Below are 24,349 nucleotides of genomic sequence, written 5' to 3'. Positions count from 1 at the left end.
ACTGCAGGATTTTTGGGCCGATAGTTTGTTTAGGAGGATTACGGATGCTGTGCATTTTGTGTTACTACCGCCAGTGCCTGTCTTTGTGCCTCTGGCTTTGTGTGTAGCATCAACACATTTCCTTCTTGTGTGTCATTTCTCTCAAGTTCCAGCTGCCACTAGGTTTGCAGGGAACATGGAAAGATCATTTATCATTGATAGACTTTATGTTCTTTGACCTGGAGAGTTCTGTAGGTCTTCTGATTTTCTTGGGTCAGAATTCCTCAGAATAGCTGTTGATGTAGGAAGCTGTAGTTTTCAGTATAAGCCTGTCTGCATTCTGGTAGTATAGTCATCTTTCTTTTGAGAGCATTATGCAGAGAATCCCAGATCTGAAATTGTACGAAGACCTAGCCCAGGTCTGACAGTGAGCCTCTCGAGGCTGGTGGATACACTTCCATAAAATGAAGTGGGTGCCTCTGCACTGCACTCTGTGGCTTCCAGGAGACTTGATTTGGGAATAGAATGACATCTGTGTGCCTCTGGAGAAGTCACATTGGATGACATGCTAGCATCTCTGTACTATGCTCTCCAGAACACCCGAGTCTGGAAGCATGTTGCAAAGATGGTTGTAGGTATGCCTGCACAGCTTTCCACGAGGTCCGGAATGATTTATCAGTGTGGGCTTTGCACCACCTACAGGTAGTAAAGCTGCCTTTAGACCCAGGCTCGCCCAGGATACAGTGCAGCACTAACCTGTTCCTGATCAGAGCATCTAGTACTGATCTGCATTAAGTCATAAAACTAATCTGCACTCTGACCAAACCATTTTGTTAATTCTTTGAAAATGTACTGTTTCACTCCTTTCACTGGAGGATATCAACGCTGGATGCTATTCCTGGCATCGTGATCAGGAAGAACTTTTGTCTTGGATAGATCAGGAGCCCATACAGTGTCTTTGAATTGCTGAATATCAGAAGAACTGGACTTGCTTTGTGCAATTGCAGACTTCTCCACGGAAAACGACTGACACCGACAATCACTGTGTTTACACAACAGTATGGGATGCCCAAGGGTATCTCTGGCACCAAAAATTTTAAAGTGGTTCTGTTCCTCACAGTCTTCTGACTGTTGTGTACAATCTGGGAATTTTCATCACTATCTTCTTGTGCTTAGCAGACTACTGTCTCAGCCTGTCTCTTAATGATAGCTCCTTTAGCTGGAACTGATATACTTGTTTACCACTCCTGGCTGTTATTGTTTTCTTTGTTTTCCTGGATATTTCAGCTGGGTTTTCCCTGGAACTTGAAGACATTTTGCCATCAGTTATATTCTTTTCCTGAGAGCCACAGTCATACTTTCTATGAACACTTCCTGTCTTGGATCAAGAACTTCTAATTTATGTAAGATTACCCATAAGTAACCATTTCTATATTACTTTTGGGGATTATTCCTGGTAATACTGTCCATTTTGTTCTTTTACACTTTCCCCAGTGAGATTATAAAATCTTTCCACCATTTTCTCATCTTTATCTTCCATGATCAGTTCTGTATAGAAAGTGAGATCTTTATATTGCTGATTCTGCATTTGCAGAGTATTGTCTAGCACAGCTGCAGCAGCAGTGCTCTTCTGCAGGTGTGCTAGACGGTACTCTGCAAACACAGAATCAGCAATATGAAGATAAAGCTTTTTGAACTTTTCTCTTGTACTCTGCCTACTCGGGAGTACATCCTGTACCCCTCTCTTGTCCTGGAAAATGTGTTGCTCAATGTGACACCCCAGTTGCAAGCGTGTGTGCATGTTCACACACAGCTTCAAGCTCAAGAATTTCTGTTAGTATGGAGCCAGTGAGTCAGATGGTTTCCTGCACAAGCATGAGGATGACAGGGAACTGAGCAAGCAGGGAAACATGACACATATGAAGGATTTATGTGCTGCCTATGGGTATTTGCTAGTGCACAAACTGTGGAGTTTTCTAGTGCCCAGATCACCTAATATAGGCCAAGAACTGCTGAGGAAAGTGGCAGTGGCAGCTGTTGTCTGAGGGGAAAATGAATAAGCACTTCATCTTCCATGCACAGCATGTCTTGGGCCTTGTGGTTTAGCCTGTGGGAGTGTTTCAAACTGGAGTTTATATGCTGCATTTCAGATGGCCCAGGCTATGGTAGCCCCCAGGAAGGTGACGGGCAGTGCTTGCCAAAAGTCTGGAGGACCATTTGGACAGGCTGTTTTGCAAAGGACACATTCCATGTGCCTTCACATGTGAATGGCTGGTATAGACCCTAAACGTTAATACATTAACTGAAGGCTTGCTCATGATGATTTCAGGGCCTTTCAGTGGAACCAATGCAAAAGAGTACTTGCAAATCTGCCGTGATTTAATTACTTTTCAGCCAGTTCCCGGAATCAGCTGTTTTATTACTGTACATGTAACATTTTGACCCTTAGGGTATATTTTTAGGGCAGCTGAATGATGCAGTTGTTGTGGGAAGTGCTACAGAATGTCCCCATTTTTGGTTTCATTTTGTTTTCTGTAATAGATGTAAAAAAGGAATTGCCTAACAGTCTTGTGTTTTATAGTGTTTTTATTTCCAGTTAGTATTTGTTTTAGATTAAGCTAATCTAAATTAACTTAATCTTAATTTCTAGTGACTATTTGGTTAGATTAACTTTATGTGCATTACATGTATGCATGCACATGCCCAAAATCTGGATTTGACGTCACAAAAGTAGACCACATATGTCCTAGATTTGCTTATGGGACATTATTGTGATTGCACTCAAGGATAATTCAAGTGGAACAATGCTGTTATGCAGTTGGTAGGATCAAAACCTGGGCCTTAGCATCTGTGTATTCATGAACAGGTTTTGAATGATATTAAAAAAACAAAATTGATTTTATCACCATATCAATTTAATGCTCCATTTTAAGTTAGACTTTATCATAAACATCCTCTATGCAGATACCTTGACAAAACTATCTGTACTTGTTTGAAAGCACAGGTTCATGACTCCTCTACACTTAATGTTTCTGAGTCAATCCAGTTTGGGCTGCTATGAAGATAGGTGTCTGGTGTTCAAGCAGAATGGAGAGTTACCTGAATCCCATTTTTTCTTGAAGCAGTTTATGCTGGAGAAAAATGTGGTGGTCAGCAGGTTCAAATGACCTTCATAAGTTTCTCACTATGACCCAAAGCAAGGGTTCTTTAAAAGCCATTCCAGTGAGTGGTAATTTTGAACAGATCTGTTTTTTTGTGGACCATTGTCCAGAGGTTTAGACCCAAGAACCTCTCAGGGGAAAGGCACTGGCTGAAAGAGAAGCAGAGCCAAATAATGCAGGTGGTGAAATTGGCTGAGGATGGCTCCTACCTACTCCTTTGCCTGTGCTGAAACTTGTAAAACCTTGCCATAGCTATAGCTTTATCAGACTTAGACGATGTAAATAAATTTTCGGAAGTAGAATGGATTTTTGTTGTTTCTTAGAAATATGATCACATACTTGTGGCATAATTGACTTGTGGAAGATTCATTGTGATGTAATTTCTGTACTCTTAATGTCAAGGTGTGGGAATGCTTACTTCATTTGTTGTACTGAGCTTCCTATAGTTTCTTGATAGTATGTAACAATGGATAGTATTACTTGAAAAAAATGTACTCCAAGAAACACTAGAATATTTTGTCTGTCCCCATGAGAAGAAATGACTTGGAGGGTTATTGGGGACCGTAGCTCAGGGAGAAGTATTCCTCAGCATTTTCATGCTGTCTTGTTCTTTGCCTTCTTGCATGTATAATTTCAGCTGTGATGCAACGTGGGTACAGATCAGCTGAGGGAGAAGGGAGTATTTTATATAGCAAAGGCAACAAATAGCCATTACAAATAGTACTACAACTCATGCCCTACCCCTGAGCATATCCCAGACACACCGTACAGGCTATTAATCTTTACTTAACTTTGCCTGGTTCTATCATTTGCATGTGCTGCTTAGATGAAAGCAATTTTCATATGGAGAACTTGGTATGTTGTGATAATCCTTCAGCCAGCCTGCATTCTTGGCCTGGTTGTTCTCTTCACTCTACCATCAACAAGCCAAAAATGTAAGCACATGCTTACGCATATGAGAAGAGTTAAATTCCTGCCTAAGTGCTTATGGTCCTGCAATTTAACAGCAGGTTTACACTGGTATAATTTGTATAATTGTACTTACAATATTTCTTACTTATTTTAATGTGAATAAGGTTAGATTCACTGCATCTTAAAATGTGGTTTCAGATATTGTTTTCCCATTAGGAAAGTGGTTTGATTTCAGCACCCAGCTCCCATCCTGCCTTTCCCCTCTCAGCACTGCAGCTTGCTAGCCTTTTTGTTTTTTTACCACTGAAACATTACTGTTCAGTGCTGGCTTTAGTCCACCTTTCCTGCAACTAGCTTGTTTTTCCCGCCTGGGCTCCTACATTGGTCGCACATAAGCAGTTTCATGGCTACCCAGTTACTTTTGCTGGGAACTGACCTAGACGGGAAATACCCTCTTTTTATCCTCAGGCAATTTTTAGTTTGTTGTGTGGCCACAAAAATGCTTTTGCCAGCTTAGTGAAGGGGTAGCATGTGGGCAGGAACAAGCAGCTGGGTATGGAAGAAGTGATAAACAGAAACACTCTGGTTTCATGTGGAAGCATGATGTCATTTGTGTGGATACAGCTGTTTGTCCGTGAAAAGGTTATATTGCTGCAGGACTGTTTTGAACCTGAATTATTGCTTGAGCTGGATTTGCCACTGAAGCTAAAATACCATGCAGCTGCACTCTTAAATGGTTCCACACTCTACATGCTGGACCTGTGTGATATGGGATCACCCAGAAGGAAAAATTTGATTCAGATTTGATGTGTAAATATTTCTGTCAAATGAAGCAGGGCAAAGTTTATGTTGCCTTAATGCCTGTGTACCTGCGTTATTCCAGTTGAAGAATGACAAGACAAGACCTGATTTGGCAGAGAGGTGGCTAGCGTAAAGTCAACTTTTCAAAATTTTTTTTAACTTGGAACTGGCAGAGTGAGTTAAATTCAGCATTTTGCATTGTATCTGTATCATACATTTGATTCAGGCCGTGAAATCATCAGCCCATTTCGTTCAATGCACACTTCTAACAGTGGCTGCTCTACTGTATCCTTCAAGGTCAGACACATGGCACAGCATAAATACGTTCAGGTCTGAGAAGTGTAGAACTGAGTTGAGATTTCTGTTCTTATGGTAAGAACAAGGAGTGAAAGATAAAAAGGAAGGTAAAAATCATAGTCCTTTGGACAGAAAAATGTTGTAGATCTGTCAATAAAGAAAATGTTAAGATTGAAAATAATTTTACTACCTTACTGCATGTTACAAGCACACATTTGTAGACAAATTTTCAGTTTAAAAAATTACATGTCATTTACTACATATTATTAGGTAAATAGTTGAACATACTAGAATGACAATAAATACTTGCTGTATTATAAGTATTCATGTTTTATACACGTATGAAATATTAAACATAATTTATCAAGCAGTTACTAGTACCAAATCTTGCCAGATCGAGTAGTTCTCAGTCATTTGAAATACAGTAATTCTAATAACTCTATACTGTAAGCAAGCAACAGTGTCCTAGGCCCTCTGTTATCTTAAAGTATGATTCTCTTTAACCAGCCATGATTTGTTTTCTTTCCCACAGTCATGAATCACCAGCACCAAATAACACCCAATACAGCCATGTCGCAGCAGAGTCGTCCTCCCCAGACTCCACAGCCAGGGCTGTTGAATTTGCCCAGTGCGCTGACCACACAGCAACAGCAGCAGCAGAAGCTGAGGCTCCAGAGAATCCAGATGGAGAGGGAGCGAATTAGGATGCGTCAGGAGGAGTTACTGAGACAGGTAACACCAAGGATACTCTTGCTTTGTTCAAGAGCCTTTAGTTCAATGCATCCAAATTTTTACCAGGTGCAGTTAAGTAGCTCTGTTACTTTATGTCAAGATTAACAATTGTTTTACGTGAGGGCAACCAAAATGCTAATATAAATAGAGTATTTAATTTTGTTCTCTAAACTAGCATTGAACAGAACACAAAATGGCCATCTGTCAGGAGTTACAGATTTGGTGTTTTCCTTACCAGCTATAATAGTAGCGTAAGGACCATATTTTGTTCTGTGTCTGTTTATGAATCTAGAATAACTGTCATTGATGTATTCTCAGTTTAATTTGGCTTGCATAGTTGACCATGTTCATGCTTCACTTAAGATAAAGACAGAACATATGGAGTTGTCCTTGACTCTAATTCTGACTCTGTAATTTGCACCCTTTTGCCTCTGAGTTAAAATAAAATCACATTCATGTCTTACATGAATAACTCTGATTTGAAGACTTCCCAGAGACGGTTCTTTGTGGATGTTCTGTTTACTGTTCTATTTCTTAAGTTTCAGCTCTTTATAATGACTTATATTGGATAAAATACTTACGTAACTTCCTTTACATACCTTAAGGAAATAAGTTTTAACAACTGTGTTTTTTCTATTATGGACCATGCCACTGGTGATACTGTGTTTTGCTTGGCATATTAATCAGCTTCCTTAGAGAAAACAAATAACCTGTTTCTCTCAGGAACAGAGTGAACAAAATACATTTTATCAAGAATAACACCATTATTGGTGGCCTTGTAAATGCTGCAGTTACAGTTCTAAGTACCTTTAAAAATGGTAACTTTCACAAAGCCACAGAATCACAGACTGGCTGAGGTTGGAAGGGAGCTCTGGAGGTCATCATCTCCAGCCCCCTGCTCACCCAGGACCACGTCCAGATGGCTTCTGAATGCCTCCAAGGAGGGAGACTCCATCCCCTCCCCGGGCAGCCCGTGCCAGGGCTCGGGCACCCGCACAGTGATGACGACAAAGTGTTCCCTGATGTTCGCAGGGAACCTCGTGTGTGTCAGTTTGTGCCCGTCGCCTCTGGTCCTGGCACTGGGTGCTGCTGGGAAGAGCCTGGCCCCGTCTTCTGTGCACCCTCCCTGCAGGTGGTTATATACAGGGATGAGATCCCCCCGAGCCTTTTCTTCCCCGGGCTGAACAGTCCCAGCTCTCTCAGCCTTTCCTTATAGGAAAAGCAGTGGGCCCACACTTTCCCTAGCCTTCCTGTGGTTGCCCAGGTACTTACAGAAGCCCTTCTTGTTGTCTTTGACTCCTCTGGCCAGATGCAATTCCAGCTGGCCTTTAGCTTTCCTAACCTCATCCCTGTGTGCTCGGACAATGTCTCTGCTGGGTTACCATCCTTGCTTCCATCTTCTGTGGAAATAATAATTTTGTGGAATTATTATTTCATGCCTTCGGTCCTTTTGCCTTTGAGATTGGACCATAATTTGCAGTTATTTTAGGGTGACATTTGTTTATACTGTATTTAGAAATACACTATGACATTTCTTTGCAGTGGGTAGAAGCGTGGTTGTTACTGGGCTAATGACACCAATTGGCTGGACTTTTCTGATGATTTATTAGAGAACCATAACTTGCTGTAAAGTTTCAAAATGTTAGTGACTTGGGTAATATGCAAAAATAAGCCTAAGAAAAATCCTCACACACCTCCCTGTGAGGAGGAGTAGCAGAGTACGTGTCATAGGTTGACTAGCCGAAAGTAAGTGAGGAGTGATGCACGTTTTCTTCCAAGTCTGGAGGAGAATGACTGAGAGAACACATTAGTGATGAAACCAGACTGGAGCACCCCAACGACCTCTGGAAGACTTTGTAGGTAGTAAAGAAAGGGACACATAAATCTTTAAAACCTTTAGGTCTGAAATAGAGATCTGGATGGTCACAGCAGATTTACCAGAAGGGAGATGTGCTCACAAAGGATTTTTCATCTTTAAGAGGCAGCAGTCATGCATGAAAACCTAAAATTGATGGCCAGCTTTTTGGTTTTCTCTCTGCAGCCTTTGAATGATGGTTTGGCTAAATATGTTGGGTTTTGGCTTTTTTTTTTTTTTAAACATACTACGTCAGTAAAATTAATGGAAGAAGAGGTCTTTAATGTCTGTAATGATTGAGAATGTGAGGTGTTCTTTTCCCATGCTTTTATTTCAGAACAAACAACTTTTAGTTGCATTTTACAGAAACATCACTTTTCAAAAAGTAGTAACAGACATTATTACAATCAGTCATCAAATTAAAGGTTATTAGAATTTTCTTCAGAGTGATTTTTTTTCTTCATATACAGAAAATGCAGTTTGATATGGGGCTTTGTACTAATACAGACTTCTAACAACAAGAATATGATTGTACTTTTCTTCCCATGTACAGACTATATGTAAGTCAAATTTCTCTTCAGTTACACGCTTGGAACCTTAGTAACATCATCTTGTGCAGACTGAAAGACAAAATGTAAGATGAATGTGCACAGTATCATATAGTAGGCTTTTGTAAAAGAGAGATTGATAACAAAATGAAGATGGATGTCTGGCAAGTAGAATCACAAAAACATTACTGAGAATATTTGTAAAAACACTCTACAATATATTTGCTTAATTTATATTTTTTACTCTTTTCCCTCCTTCCTCTAAATATATAAGAACTTTAAAAAAATTACTTAACAAAAGTAATGACAAAAAATTCATTAATACATTTTGAAACCGTACAGCACCGTCTAGCTGCATTTGGAGAAAAATAAAAGAGCATTAAAATTACGTGCTTTTATAGTTCCTGCAACAACACTTGGCTATCTTTGCATGTGATTATTCCTGTCATCTTTAGTGCATATATATACATGTTCAAAGTTAGGCAAATGCTCAGTGTTCTTGCTGAAGAAGGGTGAAAGGCAGGTACAATTTCACTGAGGTTTCTGAATTTTTTTACCTGCTTCTATCAGGATGGAATTGAACTTCCATAGTTCAGACCTGAGTCTGGAAACCGTACAGGCACCAACATCTTGTGCCCATGTTCAATTTCCATTACCCTTAGGTTTTGGGAGTTACATTATACATTACCTGTACGTGCAGAACTGTGTTCAGGGTGGTGCTCTTTGACATGAGCAGTGATCTCAAGTCTTTTGAATTCTCCTTTACCATCAAGATGTCAGAACATAATAGAGATGACTGTGGGAAAAGAGTGGGGATATCTGATATGAGCTTGGTTATAATTGTCATTGTGCTAATATAATGTGTTTAGCTATTTTTACTCTCTTTGGCTCTGTTCTTCCTTCAGGACAAGAGCAAATGAAGCTTCAAAACAGTTGTGCCATTAACACAAGGGCTGGTTTCACTACTCTGCTGACTGTGTTTTACTTTGAAACTAACACACACACTGCAGCTGTGTCATACTTAATCAAGACTCCAACTTACTATGCCCAGTACCACCCTGCATCTATCGTGTTTATTGTGTTTGTTTGAGCTCCACATTATATAAAGCAGGACAGTATCACTTTGCATTACTGAAGTTTTCAAAACTGGTGTAGCTCTTGGGGAACAACATATTCCCCACCGAAGGAAAGTGAGATGCAAAATGCATCCATCCTAACAGAACTTTGTGAACTTCCTGCCAGTCACCTGAGCGCCTCTCAACCCTGGCAGCTGAGAAGAGTGTGACAAATCCCTCTGGACTCCTCAGTGTTAACATAGATACTCCTGCCCTGACCCTTCACTGCTGCTTGTGCTTTTCTAGTGTAACGTATCTAAGGGAAGAATGCTGACTAAGTGTGCATGCTGCTGCTAGCAACTGTGAGGAGTTGAGTGAGAGGGGAGGAATTCTTGTGGAGGGTCACAAACCTCCCTTCAGCCTGGAAGCAGCTGCTGCCTCCCCACAGACATTCTGGGCTGCAGCTGCTCGGGTGGAGCAGCACACCCAGCTGGGAGGAATACACAGTTCTGGAAGCTCTGCTTGAGGAATTTGTTTCCTTCTTTGTCCTCCTCTTCATTTAGTTGGTAAAGCCTCTAGAACTGGAGACTTGAGTACATGCAAAAATGGCAGCATTTCAGAAAACCAGTATGACAGCTTCTATTTAAATGTTTCCTTACTCAGGTTTGTCATTCTGGAAAGAGTTAATTCCCTTTCTTACTGATTTGTTTTTGTCATCTTTCCAAAGGAAAAGGGAGAATCTGCTTGCTGCTCAAGAGCTTCTTGGAAATGGAAGTAGTTAGAGGCGATGTCAAAAAGAAATCTCTGCAAGGGTCTTGCAGGGAAGATGCGCCAGCACTTCTCTGTGTGCACAAGTGCCATCTTCCACCTTATTGTGAAGGTTACAGTCACAAAAAGGCAAGACTTCTCACAGGTTCCTTTCTTATCCCTGATCCCGTTCCTTAAATTTGTGCATAGAAAGATAGAGGACCTCAAAAGAGGCTGTAGAAGGAGCAGCGTATGGGAATGCAGAGGAACATTTATCATTGCTTTGTCCTTGCAGAGTAGAACCATACTGGCCTGCTGCAACCTGAACAGCGAAGTGCCCTGCTGTGCTCTTCCACCTGTGCAGACTGGCCCACAGTCATGTTTACTGATGGCATGGGCAATGTCTAGATGTCTTACTTGCCACGCTAAGTATGACTGGCAGAAAAGGAATTGCACTGACTAGCAATGTAAACTCACCATAAAAATGCCCTTGCTCATCTCCCCCAGCTGGAAATGACCGTTTGGCCACTAAGCATGGAACTCAGTTCAGTTCTGCCAAGGAGGGTTCCAGGAAATGTGACAACAAATTTCTGGATTTATCTGGCATACAGCTAAAAAGGACTCCACATCAGAATTGTGTTCGGAGGCAGTGAATAATTCAGCTCACTGCAATGCTTTGAAGCTTTTAAATATTTTTTATATTCAGCAAATAACCACTGCTGAAGCTTTTTGACATGCCTTTGTGATAATCAGAGTACTGTGGTTTTTTTTTTTAAATTTATTTTGTTTTGTTACTGATTTTGAGAATCCGTTTGAGTTTTTAAAATCACATATGCTGCAGTGCCAAGCGGATCATCACAGGCATTTTGTCCTTTTTGAACTAAATGCTAAGGGTTGTATCTACTGGCCAACAGAAGCCACGCCTGCATTTGAGAGCTGCCAGCTAAGAGCTAATTAGAATAGCTAAGGCTATTCTTGTAGCTTCCAACTATAATATTGCCATTCGCAGGGCTGCAAGAGGTCTCTGGCATTTTTTGCTGCACTTTTTAACCTAGGGTAGGAGATTCTTGAATATTCTTCTTAAGAACCTTGTAGTCACAGTTACAGTAGAGAACAGGACATTAAGAGGCTGCCACACAGCTTTTGTGATTGTGTAATTCCTCTGTTACTTTTGACCACTGCTGTAATAATATCAAAGAAGCAAAGAAGTCTAACATTTGTAGCAGTATGAAGATTGTAATGTGACTTCTGAACCAGTATCTGCATCAGGCAGCATCAGAGGAGAAGCATACTTCAATGTATGGTAGAGCCAGTACTCTGCTTCCCAGTATGCAGGAGTCTATTGTTCAGTATTATAAAGTACTATTGAGTTAATATTACAAGCAATGCGCAGTATGTTGAAATAAAGACAGGGGAGATGCCACACCATTCCCCAAACGAGAGCAGATGAAGTAACTGTATAATAAATGCAGTGTTTCTTGCAACAAAGAAGAGACGGGAACTTAGATTTTGTAGATGCCAGTGTGAGTCTTCCTGTAGAGTGCTGGAGGCTTTTCAGCTCACAAATTGTCCTGCTTTGTAAGGTCTGTCTAAATCATGTAGTAGATTAAACATTCCTGGAATTAATTGTTGGCCCTGCTGCACTTAGCAGTTAGGAGAGCCAATTACTCTATCTGGGGACATGATTAATAAATCTGGGTATGAATTTCTCCTTGTGGGACCAACCAGCAGTTGGCACTGGGTTTTCCAAAGAGACCACTATCTGAATTCCCTGATTGCATAGGTCAGCTGCAGGATGGAAAATAGCCAGCCAGCACTTTGTGCAGGACCAGTAAGTCCAGTGCCATGGAAAGAATGGACATTTTGCAATGCTTTCGTATTTGTGGAAGGCAGTTCAATGAAAAAGCTTCAAGTTTAACAAAAATCCTTCTCAAATGGCTGACTCTTCATCTTACCGGCCATAGGATAAGCAGCCTGATGTGTAGAAGTAATGTAGTCTCTGAGCCCTTGTTCTTACTTTGTTAGTAGTCTATTCTGAGCTTCTTTTGGAAATTAAATTACCATGGAAATGGGGTAAGTTACAGAAGCTAACCAGTGATTTAAGTTTTTCTCCTTTACAACATGATACAGAAAAATCTTTGTGTCTTTCTGGAGGAAGGCAGTGCCTGTGTCTATTCTGTAAAAAGCTGTGGCTGGAGGAAGTATAGGCTAACCTGAGTCTAGCAGCTTGGTAGCAGTGACATTTCAGCTGGGCCTATGCAGGCTTGCCTGTGGCACTTGCTTGGGCATCTAGCCCACAATAAAACCTGTTCTGTTGTCACTTTGCACCTGTTAGCTACAATTAGTCGTTTCAAGTACAGTTATAGCTCTTTATTGGAGTGGCACAGACATTGCATTATCAGAAAATTGTTCTTCTAGCATAACATGAAACAACCAGAGCTTCAAACCAGACTTGCTAAGTGTGCTCAGAGCAGTTATACTGTGTATGCAATTAAAAAGTTAACACATTGTGCCCAGGGCTTTCAGCATGCAAAAAACCATACTGACCTATGATAAACCTCATCTTGGAACTTGAGCTGTTTTGGTAGGAGTGTCCTTAAACACAGCCTGTGTATCTGTATTAACCTAAATTAAGGTAATACAGGTGCAGCTTTTGGTTGGTTGCTTTTGCCAGACAGAACAAGCCAGCAGTGGTAGATGTAAGAAATTATCTTCTCCTTTCAGCGTTGTTTATTTGGTGGACATTTTTTGTGTCAGTCTGTAAGGGAAATAAAAAAAACTGTAAGGGAATACTTGCCTATTTCTGTGCAGTTCAGTGTGAGAGGAATAATACGTATTTCATGGAGATTTAAACATATAAAACTCCCTTTGTGAACAACACTTCTTTTGCAATGTACTTTTTGTGTGCAACTGAGTTTTTTAAGTATTTGGAGATTCAGAGATCTCTACTAGTTCTTTGTGTTTTGCTGTTTTGGAAAGCTATGGGAGGAATCATAGATTTAACAGAGGAAAGAGGTGTGTTTGTGCTCAAAGGAGGAAGGCACGACATGAAGAATGAGAAAAGCCTTATGTTACCTTTTTCCAGCTACTGTTTTCAATAAAAGTCTTTTAAAGTGATGGAATTTACTAGTCTCAGAAATAATTATGCCATCTTTGCCTGTATATGAGAACAATTATGTAAAAGTAATTACTCAGATAGAACTTTAGGCTGTCGATACATCATTACCTGTTGTAGAAACACAAGGCACTAGAATATTATCCCTGCTAGGCATCTGGCATTTTTTATCAGAAGAGTTTCAAAACTCTTGCTGTGAATCCACCTACTAATTGTCAACAAATACACCCTTAAATAATGGCCTTTCTTCTCTATAGGTGCATGTCTTTACCTCCATAGTTTTTCTTCAGCAGTGCTTTCTGGTAGAAGTGGGTTGTTAGCCTTTGTCATCTCTGGTTAATTGCTGCTACCAACTTTTCAGCTTTAGTATTTTTTCTCTTTCATGAGCAGGAAGCTTGTCAAGCTGTCCCCTACCCACCCAACACGCACAGACACAGTCCCCAACAAGTTGAGACACTGGTTTGTACTATATGATCCATTGAGAAGTTGCAGGATACAGAAAACATTTTCCATCGCTTCCACATTTTCAGCCGTATGTTTGATACAGTGCAATTGTATTGAGCAATACAATTGAATTTCTGTCTGATAGTTGAAAAAAAAAAATGGCATGACAACTGGCAAGAAATTATTAAGAAGATTGTCCCAAACAGAAAAGCAAAATGTTGTACAGGAAATTGTATGTATGCATATGGTCATTCTTTGATTCATGGAGCCACAAGATAGTTGAGGTTGGAAGGGACCTCTAGAGGTTGTCCAGTCCAGCTGTCCAGCTCAAAGCAAGGTCAGCTACAGCAGGTTGCTCAGAGCTTCATCCGGTCAGGTTTCAAATATCTGCAAGGATGGAGACTCTGTAGCCTCTCTGGGAAACCTGTTACAATGTCTGTCACCCTTAAAGTAAAAAAGAGTGGTATTGGGGCAGTATTTTCTGTGCACTAACGTGTTAGCAAGGTAGCAAAGAGAAGTAATTTCCATCGAATTAGGACTTAGTCACAATATTCTGAAAGAGGCAAATACTTGGATCTTGAACAGGATATTTTCAGTTATTTTATTTTTAGTATTTGATTTTTAGAATGATGGCAACCAGAACATGATTTGAATGACATGAACATGAACCAGAATGACAGCAAAATGTATTTTACATGTTAGCAAACTAGGGGAAAGGCTTTTTTTTTTCTCTCCTTTTTTTTTTTCTTTCTCTTTTTTTCCCCTTCTTTAATTTTTCTGTTCTGATCTTACCTTTATTAGTGTGAAAAAATGTCCAGTGAGATTTGAAAATGCACAGCCTAAGTATCAAAGACGTGAACTTCATTACTGGATTGTACTTTAATTAAAAAAACATCCTAGCTAAGTATATCCAGCCTCATTTTATCTCTTCCTTTTCTTCTCTTTATCTTTCTGTTAGTTCTTTCTTGCTGTTTTTCTAGTACTAGCCTTTCTTGTGTTGCTGCACTTGCTATTATATTTTAAAAAAACACTTTCAGTACCTTCTTGTAGACAGTTAAAAAAGATGGTCTGCCTGTCTTCTGAAGTTCGCACATTTTCACAGACTCCAGCTGATTTATTCATAAACAGAAACATCACCATTAGAATTGTCACTTGACAAACGTACCGACATACATAAGCTGTTAAGGCTCTTCAGACTGTTTATTCTCAACACTTACGAACTAACCAAATATTACTAAATCTAATCAATCTAATCTTACTAAATCTAATGCAAATTATTACTTATCAGTGAATATATTGATAATTTGGGTATAAAGGAAATACTGCATTCATGGGCACCAGTATATGTTAATTCCCAATGAATAATTGTTACATTATTCGTGAAGAGCCCACACCGGTCCTTCTCAATGAAGAAATCGATTGAAAACATAGTAAAACATATTACAAGCTCAAAAACATGTTAATCTCTGTACTTGGGAGAATGAATGACTGATTAAGTGGAAAAAATTCTCTACTGTGATTTAAATGAAATGCTGCCTCTGCTTATTCCATATTTTAAAAAAAGGTGAGTAAACTAGGGAAAAAACAGGTACAGCTTTCTTATTTTAAGGTCTTAGGACATTTGTTTGGAACATCCCCGTGGAGCCAAACAACCTTTGTCTAAACCTTTGTACCACTAGATGTCATGGTGGTTTTGCAGAGATAATGCTAGAAGAATTTATTCTTTCTGAAGGAATTTTGAAACAAGTTTCCTGTGGCTCTAATTGCTAATTTTTCATCCTAAAGACAGTGTGCATGAGACAGGTCATTAGTCATATGCTTATCGTTAGGCAGAGGTTCATTCTAAAGATTATTGGGTCAAAGTCTTGGTTCTAGTGGTTTTCTTCTAACATGTTAAGTACTGTATGGTTGCAAGTGATATTCTTTGTAATTTGGTATATAGCAAATTATGTCATCTAGTAGCAACTCACATAGTTTCAGTGCCTCTCTTTTGCACCAGTTTAAACTGAGGGCAATTTCACTTAAGGTAAGCTGTTAGAAACAAATACGTGGGAGGTTAAATTTGAATCTGTAGGTTTTAAACTAGTCTATTATTTCTACTTCAGCTCTCAAAGAACTTGGTCTCACTGAACAGTAAAATGAAAATGTGATTTGAGTATAGCACAGTTCAAGTATGCATGTAAAAACTCTCAAGTGGAATTAGCTGGCCCATGAAGCATGGGTTAGGCTGTCAATAATCAGTTGTAATGTGCAGGTTTATGATGAGGCGATGCACAAGGTGTCTGAGGTTATAACATAGGTAATTTATTTTGTAGGGATTCTCTCTGCAGGCAGCAGGGCCATAGAAGTGCAGTCATTCTACAGGTAGTTGCGCTTGTTCAAGGTTTGACTCGACCTGGCTGTCTGCCACTACCCCTCATGAGAGGCTGTCAGTGTGACAGCTCTGCCAGTAAAGCCATTTATATGAGCATTTCATGATCTGCAACATGCAAAATGAGAGAGGGTAGTTTAAACAGGCAAACGGGCTCCCTGGTTTAGTGGGAAGCTGATTAGAAAGTCCTCAAACACACCTGTCTCGTGACTGAACTATGGGACTGGCATCCAGCCGAGCTAGGAACTGAAGGGTAGGTTCTGCTGTGTTTAAGCCAGCACAGGTGGGTATGGAAAACACTCTCTGTCTACCTTATGATTTTCTTCACATCAGTGTAAACCAACAGTCATCAGTTACATTGTCTAGAATTACTTTCCTGAATATATGTGTATATGAAAAAATAGCCATCTATATATAATGTGTATATATTACATTTTCACTTGTTACAAGACTGCAGTACTTCTGAGCTGTTGGAATAACCCTCCCCTTGTATTTATTTGCTTTTTCAGGAAGCTGCTCTGTGCAGACAACTTCCCATGGACTCAGAGAACATGGTCCCAGTTCAGACAGCTGTGAATACGCCTGCCATGACACAAGACATGAGGCCTATTACAAGTAATGGATCTGATCCTTTCTTGAACAGGCAAGTTCATGTCCTCTTCATTAGGCAATTGGTTCTGTTGCCTTCTCTACACTTTTAAAGCTGTATCTCTGAAGTAGTTTCCTTTATCATCTTCCGTACTTACTGTGAACAGGGAGTATGGCTGAGTGGCTGACCTGAAATCTTTCAGTTTGTACTTCAAGAAGTAATCTTAGCGAAATCAAACAAATGGTAACAGGTGGATTTAATTGCACTGTAGGTGTATGTAGAAGACTCTAGGTAGAATAGGTACATTACCTAAGCATAAATAAACTCAATTCTTTTAGGCTGTCAGAACTGTTTTTGTCTAGAGAGTCATATATGCATGTGTGTATTTTAGAATTTTAAGAGTGGCCTCACTTCAGTTGCTTTATATTTGGGCTGATGTAACATGACCACATTAATGGCCAACGGTTCAGAATGAGGCTTATTTAGTGTTTAACTTGAATATCTAACCTACTTCTTTCTAATATCTTTTTTTTTATATCTATCTTTTTTTCTAATATCTAATCTAACTTTTTTCAAACACTATGATCAGGGACTATGTCTACCTGAACATCTTTACTGAGGCTTTTTCACGTTTCAATTTATAGTGGGCCATACCATTCCAGGGAGCAGAGTACAGACAGTGGCTTGGGATTAGGATGCTACAGTATACCAACAACACCTGAAGATTTCCTCAGCAACGTAGATGAGATGGATACAGGTAGAATACTCTAATTTAGCTTACAGTATAATGATACTAATAACTTTGTGTTATACCCAGTAATGTTTTATAATTGTGTAACAACGATAACTTCTCACTTCCCTATGCAGGAGAACAGGCTGAGACTGGGGTGTGTGTGGAAATGCCTACAAGGTACTTAGCGCCTAGAAAAGCTACTTAGTGCGTAGAAGGCTCTCATCTTCAACTTAGGTCCAGATTCTACCCTTTTACCTTAGACTGATACTAAACAAGTCAAAGTTGGAAAATGTGAGCCTTGATTTGTGTTTTCATACATGGTAAAAATGTGGTCTTGGGTTACAATCTTGGGACAAATCACTGCATTTTCTAACTTTGGGAAATCAGTCTCATTAATAAGTCTCTTACAATGGCAAAGCTGGATTTCTCTTCAGACAGAATGTAGTTACCTAGTTTAGGTTTTGCTATGTATTTATTTTTATATGAGTGTCCTCATGCTGTTTAAAATACTGAAATAAGTTACTAGGAAATCCGTTTTTTTTCAGACAGTGAAATTCTCAGCCCTTCCTCACCTAAACTTCCTTCTGAAGTCATCAGAGGTTGTAGATGATGCAAAGAGTGAATGGTTTCTCTATTAAATATTATAATGCTTGTTATTACTAATTGATGAAAAAATAATATATTACTGCAGAGCTGCATTGCTGTAAAACACTTTCTTCAGTTGTGCCCTATGGACAGAATTCAGCCTTGTGCAGAGAGCATGATAGAGGGTTTATGTAAAACTCGATTGTATGGCTCGCTGTGCAGACAGTAAACTTTGAACTGTTGTGCTTCCCAAGTGGAAGGTCAGAGAATGATTACTTTGAACACTGCTGGAAGGGGCCTTTTGTGCTTTTGAGAACAAAGCAAGGGCATGACATTAACTCTTAGAAGAATATGCATTCTGCAAGCAAATACGGTTTTGAGGTAACTTTTGTAGAGGATAGGAATGCTGACAAGTGCTTACTGGAAAGGAGGAATATAATTTTTGTATCAATTGTGTTGTGTTAAATTACCCACAATAACAGTTTGGTATTTCAAAAGTTCTTCTTTACTTTTCCTAGGAGATACCATAGCACAGACAACAATGAACATAAATCCACAACAAACACGTTTCCCTGATTTCCTCGACTGCCTTCCAGGAACAAATGTTGATCTTGGGACTCTAGAGTCAGAAGACTTCATCCCCATTCTCAACGATGTGGAGTCAGTACTTAACAAAAATGAGCCCTTCCTTACTTGGCTGTAATCATTCAGTGCTGATTTGGCCTACGATGCAATTCAACATTTCTTTTTCCTCTCGAGGTAGAGGTAGAATATCTGAAAATCCTCAAGCGATACAACTTACTGCCTTAATGACTTTTATTACATCATCTTTATGATCAATTTATTCTCTGCCTGGGTTTGATTGACACTAATTTAAATACAGAATACATATATATATATATATATAAAAATACATATATGCATATATATTTTTTCCTCTTAAAAATGAAAGCACACTTCTTCACATATCTATATACTTCTTTACCTTTTCAGACCAGGCAGAAATGTTTGACTTTTAAGGACAGAAAGTGGGTGGTGTTTGTGCATGTCCTTGACTGATCTCCTAGGTATTGATTAACATCACAAACCCTTCATGAATCACAAAAGCTAACTACTAGGTCACTTGATTCAAAAAAATGTGCACAGCATCAGACCACGAGGGCAGTTTTATTACTATGTTTATGACAATAATACCAGACGCTTTTTTTATCAAGTTACTTAAGCTTTAAAAATCTTTTTTTTTCATTCTTTGTAACTAACTGTACTATATGGAATACAGATTAAATCTGATCCATATCAGCCATAATAATTCTCCTTATATATTTCTAAAGGCACAAACAGTACTGTTGCAGTTTCTTTTTTCAGTATATTACTGTATAGTTTTCAGAAAATAAATACTTCCAATCTGAAAGTACCAGAACTGTTTAGCAACAATTTTACACTACAATATTGTTGCAAAATAAACCAGACTGGTACTGACTGCGGCCTTAGAAAAACAAAACAATGTATTATAAACAAACATCTTTTTAAAAGGTCTTAGATTTTGATGTTTATTATATTAAGCACTACAATTTTGTAACTTAACATATGAACAAACAATTTTTTATATAGATAAAATCTGTGGCAAATAAATGCAAAACCATGCTTTTAAAATGAGGTCTGAAAAATGTGGCACAACTCATTAGTGTTGTATGTAGTGGGAAAAAAACCCTTGCTCATACAGTTTTTGGTAATATTTTTAACTGACAATGTCAAAATTACATGTAGTTGTATACATGAAAAAAGATGGTAACTTTATCAAGGCAGTGGTAAAGCAGTATTGCAACCTGTCTGGTAAAGTTGCTTAGTTCTTAGGTCTTTCACTTACTGTAATTGTTGTACAGGACACAAGGCATGTTCTGTGTATTTCTACTTATTGTATATCATACAAATACTTCTTTATCAGAGGTTTGGGACTGAGAAGGCATCAAGGACACTAAGCTTGCAGTTCCCCTGAAATGCAAATGAAGTCCTAAAATTCTTAAATATTTTGAAATTGTATTATTTATAATCTATGAATTTAAGCTTTTTATATTGAGAAATATGTCTTTTAATGAAAGGCATTAAAACTTTTCTCTCAGCTTGATCCAGGCTGTGTAGAGAGAGGAAGAGATGTAGCACTCAGTGTAAATGTGCATTTGCCAGGTCTGTTAACACTTAACACAAGGTCTTACTGATGCACCACAATATTGGTCACTAAAGATGTTTTTCCCTCAGGTTGGGTGAAGGTAGGTGAAAAGTTCAGAGATGAAGTGATGGGAACATGGAGTAGGTGTGGAAGACAAATGATTGTGTAACAAACCTAGATCCTTGCCAGGAAGGGTGGCCGCGGATAGGGATGCACAGAAAACAAATCACCAGTGTTAAGTAAAGAACATAAAGAAGAACTTGATATGATAAATTGTCATGTTGATGATGAACTTGTGGGTGTATGTGATATCAGAAGATGGAAAACAAAAAGCACACACACCAAAATTTTGAAAAAAAAGAGATGGAAGGCAAAGACTTTCAGTCATGAAGTTTTATTACATAGAGAAAAGTAGCTTTTTTTATGTTGTGGGGTCTTTTTAGTAGAAAATGAGATGTGACAGCAGAGTTGTGTCTGCACAGAATTTAATTGCTGTATGGGCATTGTGTTTCTTTTATTCTTTTAGAGGAGCTATTGGGTTTTTTGGTGTTTTTTTTTTTAATTATTATTTTTGCTAGTGCTAACTGTTGAGATAACAGAAATTTCTTTCAACAAACAGGGGACCGGGCAGGGCTGACCAATGTTACTGTAATTATGATCAGTCTCTCTCTTTTAAGGATTTCTTCAGGTTTTCAGCCTAAATGAAAACCAGATGGTCCTAAGGCTTTGTTCTTTAGTGAAGTGACTGACTTTGGTAAAAGACTTGGAGATTTTTGTGGTGTCTGGTTGTGATGCCAGTTTGTAAGGCCAACTCATCAGCACTGCATAATTGGCCTAACAAACTGAAACCCATTGGTGCTAGAACCATTTACAGTAGCTGCAGATCTGAGCTCTAGTATGATTCAGTTGATATTGCTCATCATTAGATGATGTTTAGAAAATGCAGTTTGTTCACTTGCTAGTAAGTCTGTACTATTGTAAATTTAAATTTTGTCATAATAAAAGATTTTCCAAGCAAATCAGGTTCTCAGCTGGTATGAATTAGCTAACCTGTGTTGACTTCAGTTTGGCTACACTGATTTTCATTGGCTGAAGGTTGTACTTCTTACAGTGGTTTCCTAGTAAAGGCACCCAAAATGTTTATCTGAATGGTGGAACTACAAAATTGATTTCTCTTTCATTGGTGTTTCAGGTGTTTAAAGTGTCTTGGTCCAAAGACCTTAAAAAGGTAACACACACCCCCCTCAACTATATTTCCATATTACTTCCATAACAAACCAACAGCATGTGAAACAGTACTTAAGTGTAAAAGAACTGCCAAGATCTTTGATCAGATTTTTACTGTCATGAACCAAATTGTGGTTAAAAGTGATGCTTTATGCTGTGAGCTTTTAATTTTTGTGATGGAGAGAATTATCAAATGAAGTACAGCAACAACAAAATCTTACTTTTTAAAGTTCTCTTTTTTTTAAAGTTTCTGGCTTTAAACAGGCTTATGGCAGAACTTTTAAAGTATGCAAAACGTATGTAATTCTTACAAAACTAGATTTATTGGTGACAGTGTTTCACTGTACTATATCAGGTTTTGAACATTTATTTTACTAAACGTACACTGCCTACTTGTAGTATAAATACAATAAATGTTCCAGCTGGACGGTTTTATTGTTGACCATCGGTGAGGGTGGCAGACCTAAGTCTTGGTGATACAGAAGTAACGGGATGCTGTTAATTACAGTTTGTATTCTGGTATTACTGTTAAAATGTAACCTGGGGAGGGATTGGGTTTGACTTTTTGACAACAAATGCTCTTTAGGGGAAGGGAAGGATTCAAATGTCTGTTTTAAATACAGAAAAATGTGGGTGTTCAGATAAACTTGTTTCCTAATACATCCATGTACATGCTAGTACTTTAGCTTTTCTATTTACTTTTTTTTTATTATATGGCATGTGTGAGCATTTGTTTTTAATTTTGAGTTCCTTGCAACAGATTCTATGTATCTAAAGCAATCAGATCAAACTGTTGTATCCAGGGTTTGATTCTGTTTTTTGGGGTTTTTTTTATTTCTTCCATCTTGTATGTGAAAAACAAATATAAATGAACTTAAAAGATTTTGGATGCATATTGGCTTATTATATTCTTTTTTTTTTTTCTCTGGAGGATTTTAGTACGTGCTTCCTAGGGAGCTGTGTAACACTGCTTGGAATAAAGGTACAGATGTACTATTCTGTGCAAAAGGCATACATTTTGAATTAATTAATTAGCACTTAGCAAGTGAAATGGGTTATTTTACCATTACGTTTCGGTTTCATTAGTAGTTGCCATGGCCGTTAGTGGCGGTTACAGCGTGCGCCCCGGTGCCATCGTTTTTTCTTTTAGTGGCACCCGGTAACTCATACCGCGCACACGCAGGCGGGGCGCCCCGCCTGACCGCCGCCGCCGGGGAGCTGGAGGCCGCGGGGGGCGAGCGGCTCTGTCCGCTCCCCGGGCTGCAACAGCCGGTGCAACTAGTACTGTGGATTTTAATAGTCTTCCTTGAGTCATGCCCTTACAGAATTATTCTAATTAATTGTTAGAATGCTGCTGCCAGGATCTCGCGTTTACCCGAAGAGGCGCGCCGGCGTGCGGCGGCGCGTGGGCTCGGTTCGCTCAGGTTTGGTTCGGCGGGGACGCCGAGCGCGTGCCGACGGGGGTCGCCCGGTATGCGGCTGATGCAGCCCCCCACGGCTTGCGGGCTCTCCGCGCCCCACGTTACCGGGGGGCCGACAGCGGGCCGTTTCAGTGGGGGAGAGGGAGAGGGGGACTTTCCCGGGGCCGCGGTGCGCCGAGACCCCCGCTCGTTTGGAGGAGGCATTTCGATGGCCTGGCTTTCCCACCCGACAAGGCAACGGAGCAGCCGCGCCGGCGGACCCCCCGCCCGCCCTACTGGGCCCGGGGCTCCGCTCAGGCCGCGCTAGCCGGGGCGCTCCGCGGGCGGGGATGGCGGGACGGCTCCAGGCAGCGCCGCTGCCGGCGAGCAACCGCCCTGGGGCGGCCCGCGGCGCCCACCGCTAGCACCTCGTCTTCCAGTGCGCCGGCCGGAGCCGCGTGCAGTGTTGCAGACAGGCTGCCGCTTGTGTTGGGGCGGGGGTTGTGCCGCGCTGCTCCGCTACCGCAGCTGTGCCGCCGCACTGCTCTCCTTTCCGAAACCACGACCCTTGCAAGCCGGCGCGCGGAGCGAGGGCGCGCGCATCACGCGCGAAGGCGGGAAGCGGCGGCGCTGAGGTGAGGAGCGGGCGCCCCGCCGCGCCCAGCCCGCTCCGCCCGCGCGTTCGGGGCCCCGCCGCCGCCTCAGGGGGCCGCTCCCGCGGCGCCTCTGGCCACGGCCCCCGGCGGAGGGTGAGACGAACTGGGGCCCGGGGGCCGTCGATCTCCGCCCGGAGCCGCGCAAGGGGCTGCGGCTCCCGCCGTCCCAGGAGCGAGTCGGCCCGGCGGAGGCGGCGGGAGCGAGGCCGGCAGCAGGTCGGAGGGGGCGGCAGGGGGCAGCCGGGACGCGGCCCCGGCCTGTGCGGCCGGCCCGAAGGCGCGGACCGCGGCTCGGCCGGCGGGAGCTGCTGCGCTACGGTCGTGCCGGGCGGCGCGGGGCCGGCGCTCAGCGCTCGCCTCGGCGAGCTGGGCCGAGGGGGGGGGGGTGCTCTCCCGCCAGCCGCGGCCGCGGGCGGGCCCCAGAGGCAACGCTGGAGGCCGGGACAGCGGGCGCTGGCGCCGGGCCTGCGCCTTGGGCCGGCCGAGAGCTGTGGCGGCAGGAAGCGCTTGCACGCTCAGGGGCCGTGGAGACCTTCCACTGGGCGGTTTTGTGTACGTACCGTTCTCGAAATAATGCCGAAAGCCACTCTTACCTAGCACGGTTCGGTAGCTCGATTGCGTATTTTTCAGTGCCCACCGGTGACTTTTTTTCGGTTTGGAGTCTTTGGATCCGCAGCTGGGAGCAGTTTCTATTTCAGCAAAGGGTCCCGCAGCGAATTAGCAGTGACAGGTGGAGGTTGTCAGTGATGCTTCTCAGGTGAAGATGTCTGTAAGAAAGCCCCTTTGTATTGGGAGAGCTTTTGTGCTTTCTGTTAAACAGTGTGCCCTGTCCTAGTGAAAAAGTAATTTGGCAAGAAAAAAAACTTTAGGTGTTCTATCTGGGTTTTTATTCACATCCATCACTGTGGTACCACGTCTGTTCTCTGGGGTAAAGACTCCCCATATACATGTCACAGAACAAGTTGTTCTCCCCAT

The 24,349-nt window shown here is 41.0% G+C and overlaps 1 protein-coding gene across 1 annotated transcript in view; it reads left to right on the top strand.

The window, feature by feature from the left end:
• Nucleotides 1-22,200, top strand: part of WWTR1 (WW domain containing transcription regulator 1) — a 77,759-nt gene extending 55,559 nt beyond the window's left edge. Inside the window, exons 3-6 of the mRNA XM_080409469.1 lie at nucleotides 5,683-5,882; nucleotides 16,527-16,660; nucleotides 17,251-17,363; nucleotides 18,443-22,200. Coding sequence (XP_080265595.1) covers nucleotides 5,683-5,882; nucleotides 16,527-16,660; nucleotides 17,251-17,363; nucleotides 18,443-18,627 — 632 coding nt within the window. The 3' untranslated portion in view covers nucleotides 18,628-22,200. The remainder of the gene's footprint in view (nucleotides 1-5,682; nucleotides 5,883-16,526; nucleotides 16,661-17,250; nucleotides 17,364-18,442) is intronic.
• Nucleotides 22,201-24,349: the final 2,149 nt, after the last annotated feature.

Source organism: Falco punctatus, assembly GCF_963210335.1.
Source record: "Falco punctatus genome assembly, chromosome: 13".
Taxonomy (NCBI): Eukaryota; Metazoa; Chordata; class Aves; order Falconiformes; family Falconidae; genus Falco; species Falco punctatus.
The sequence above is the reverse complement of the archived record's forward strand: the minus strand, read 5'-3'. Positions and strand labels throughout refer to the sequence as shown.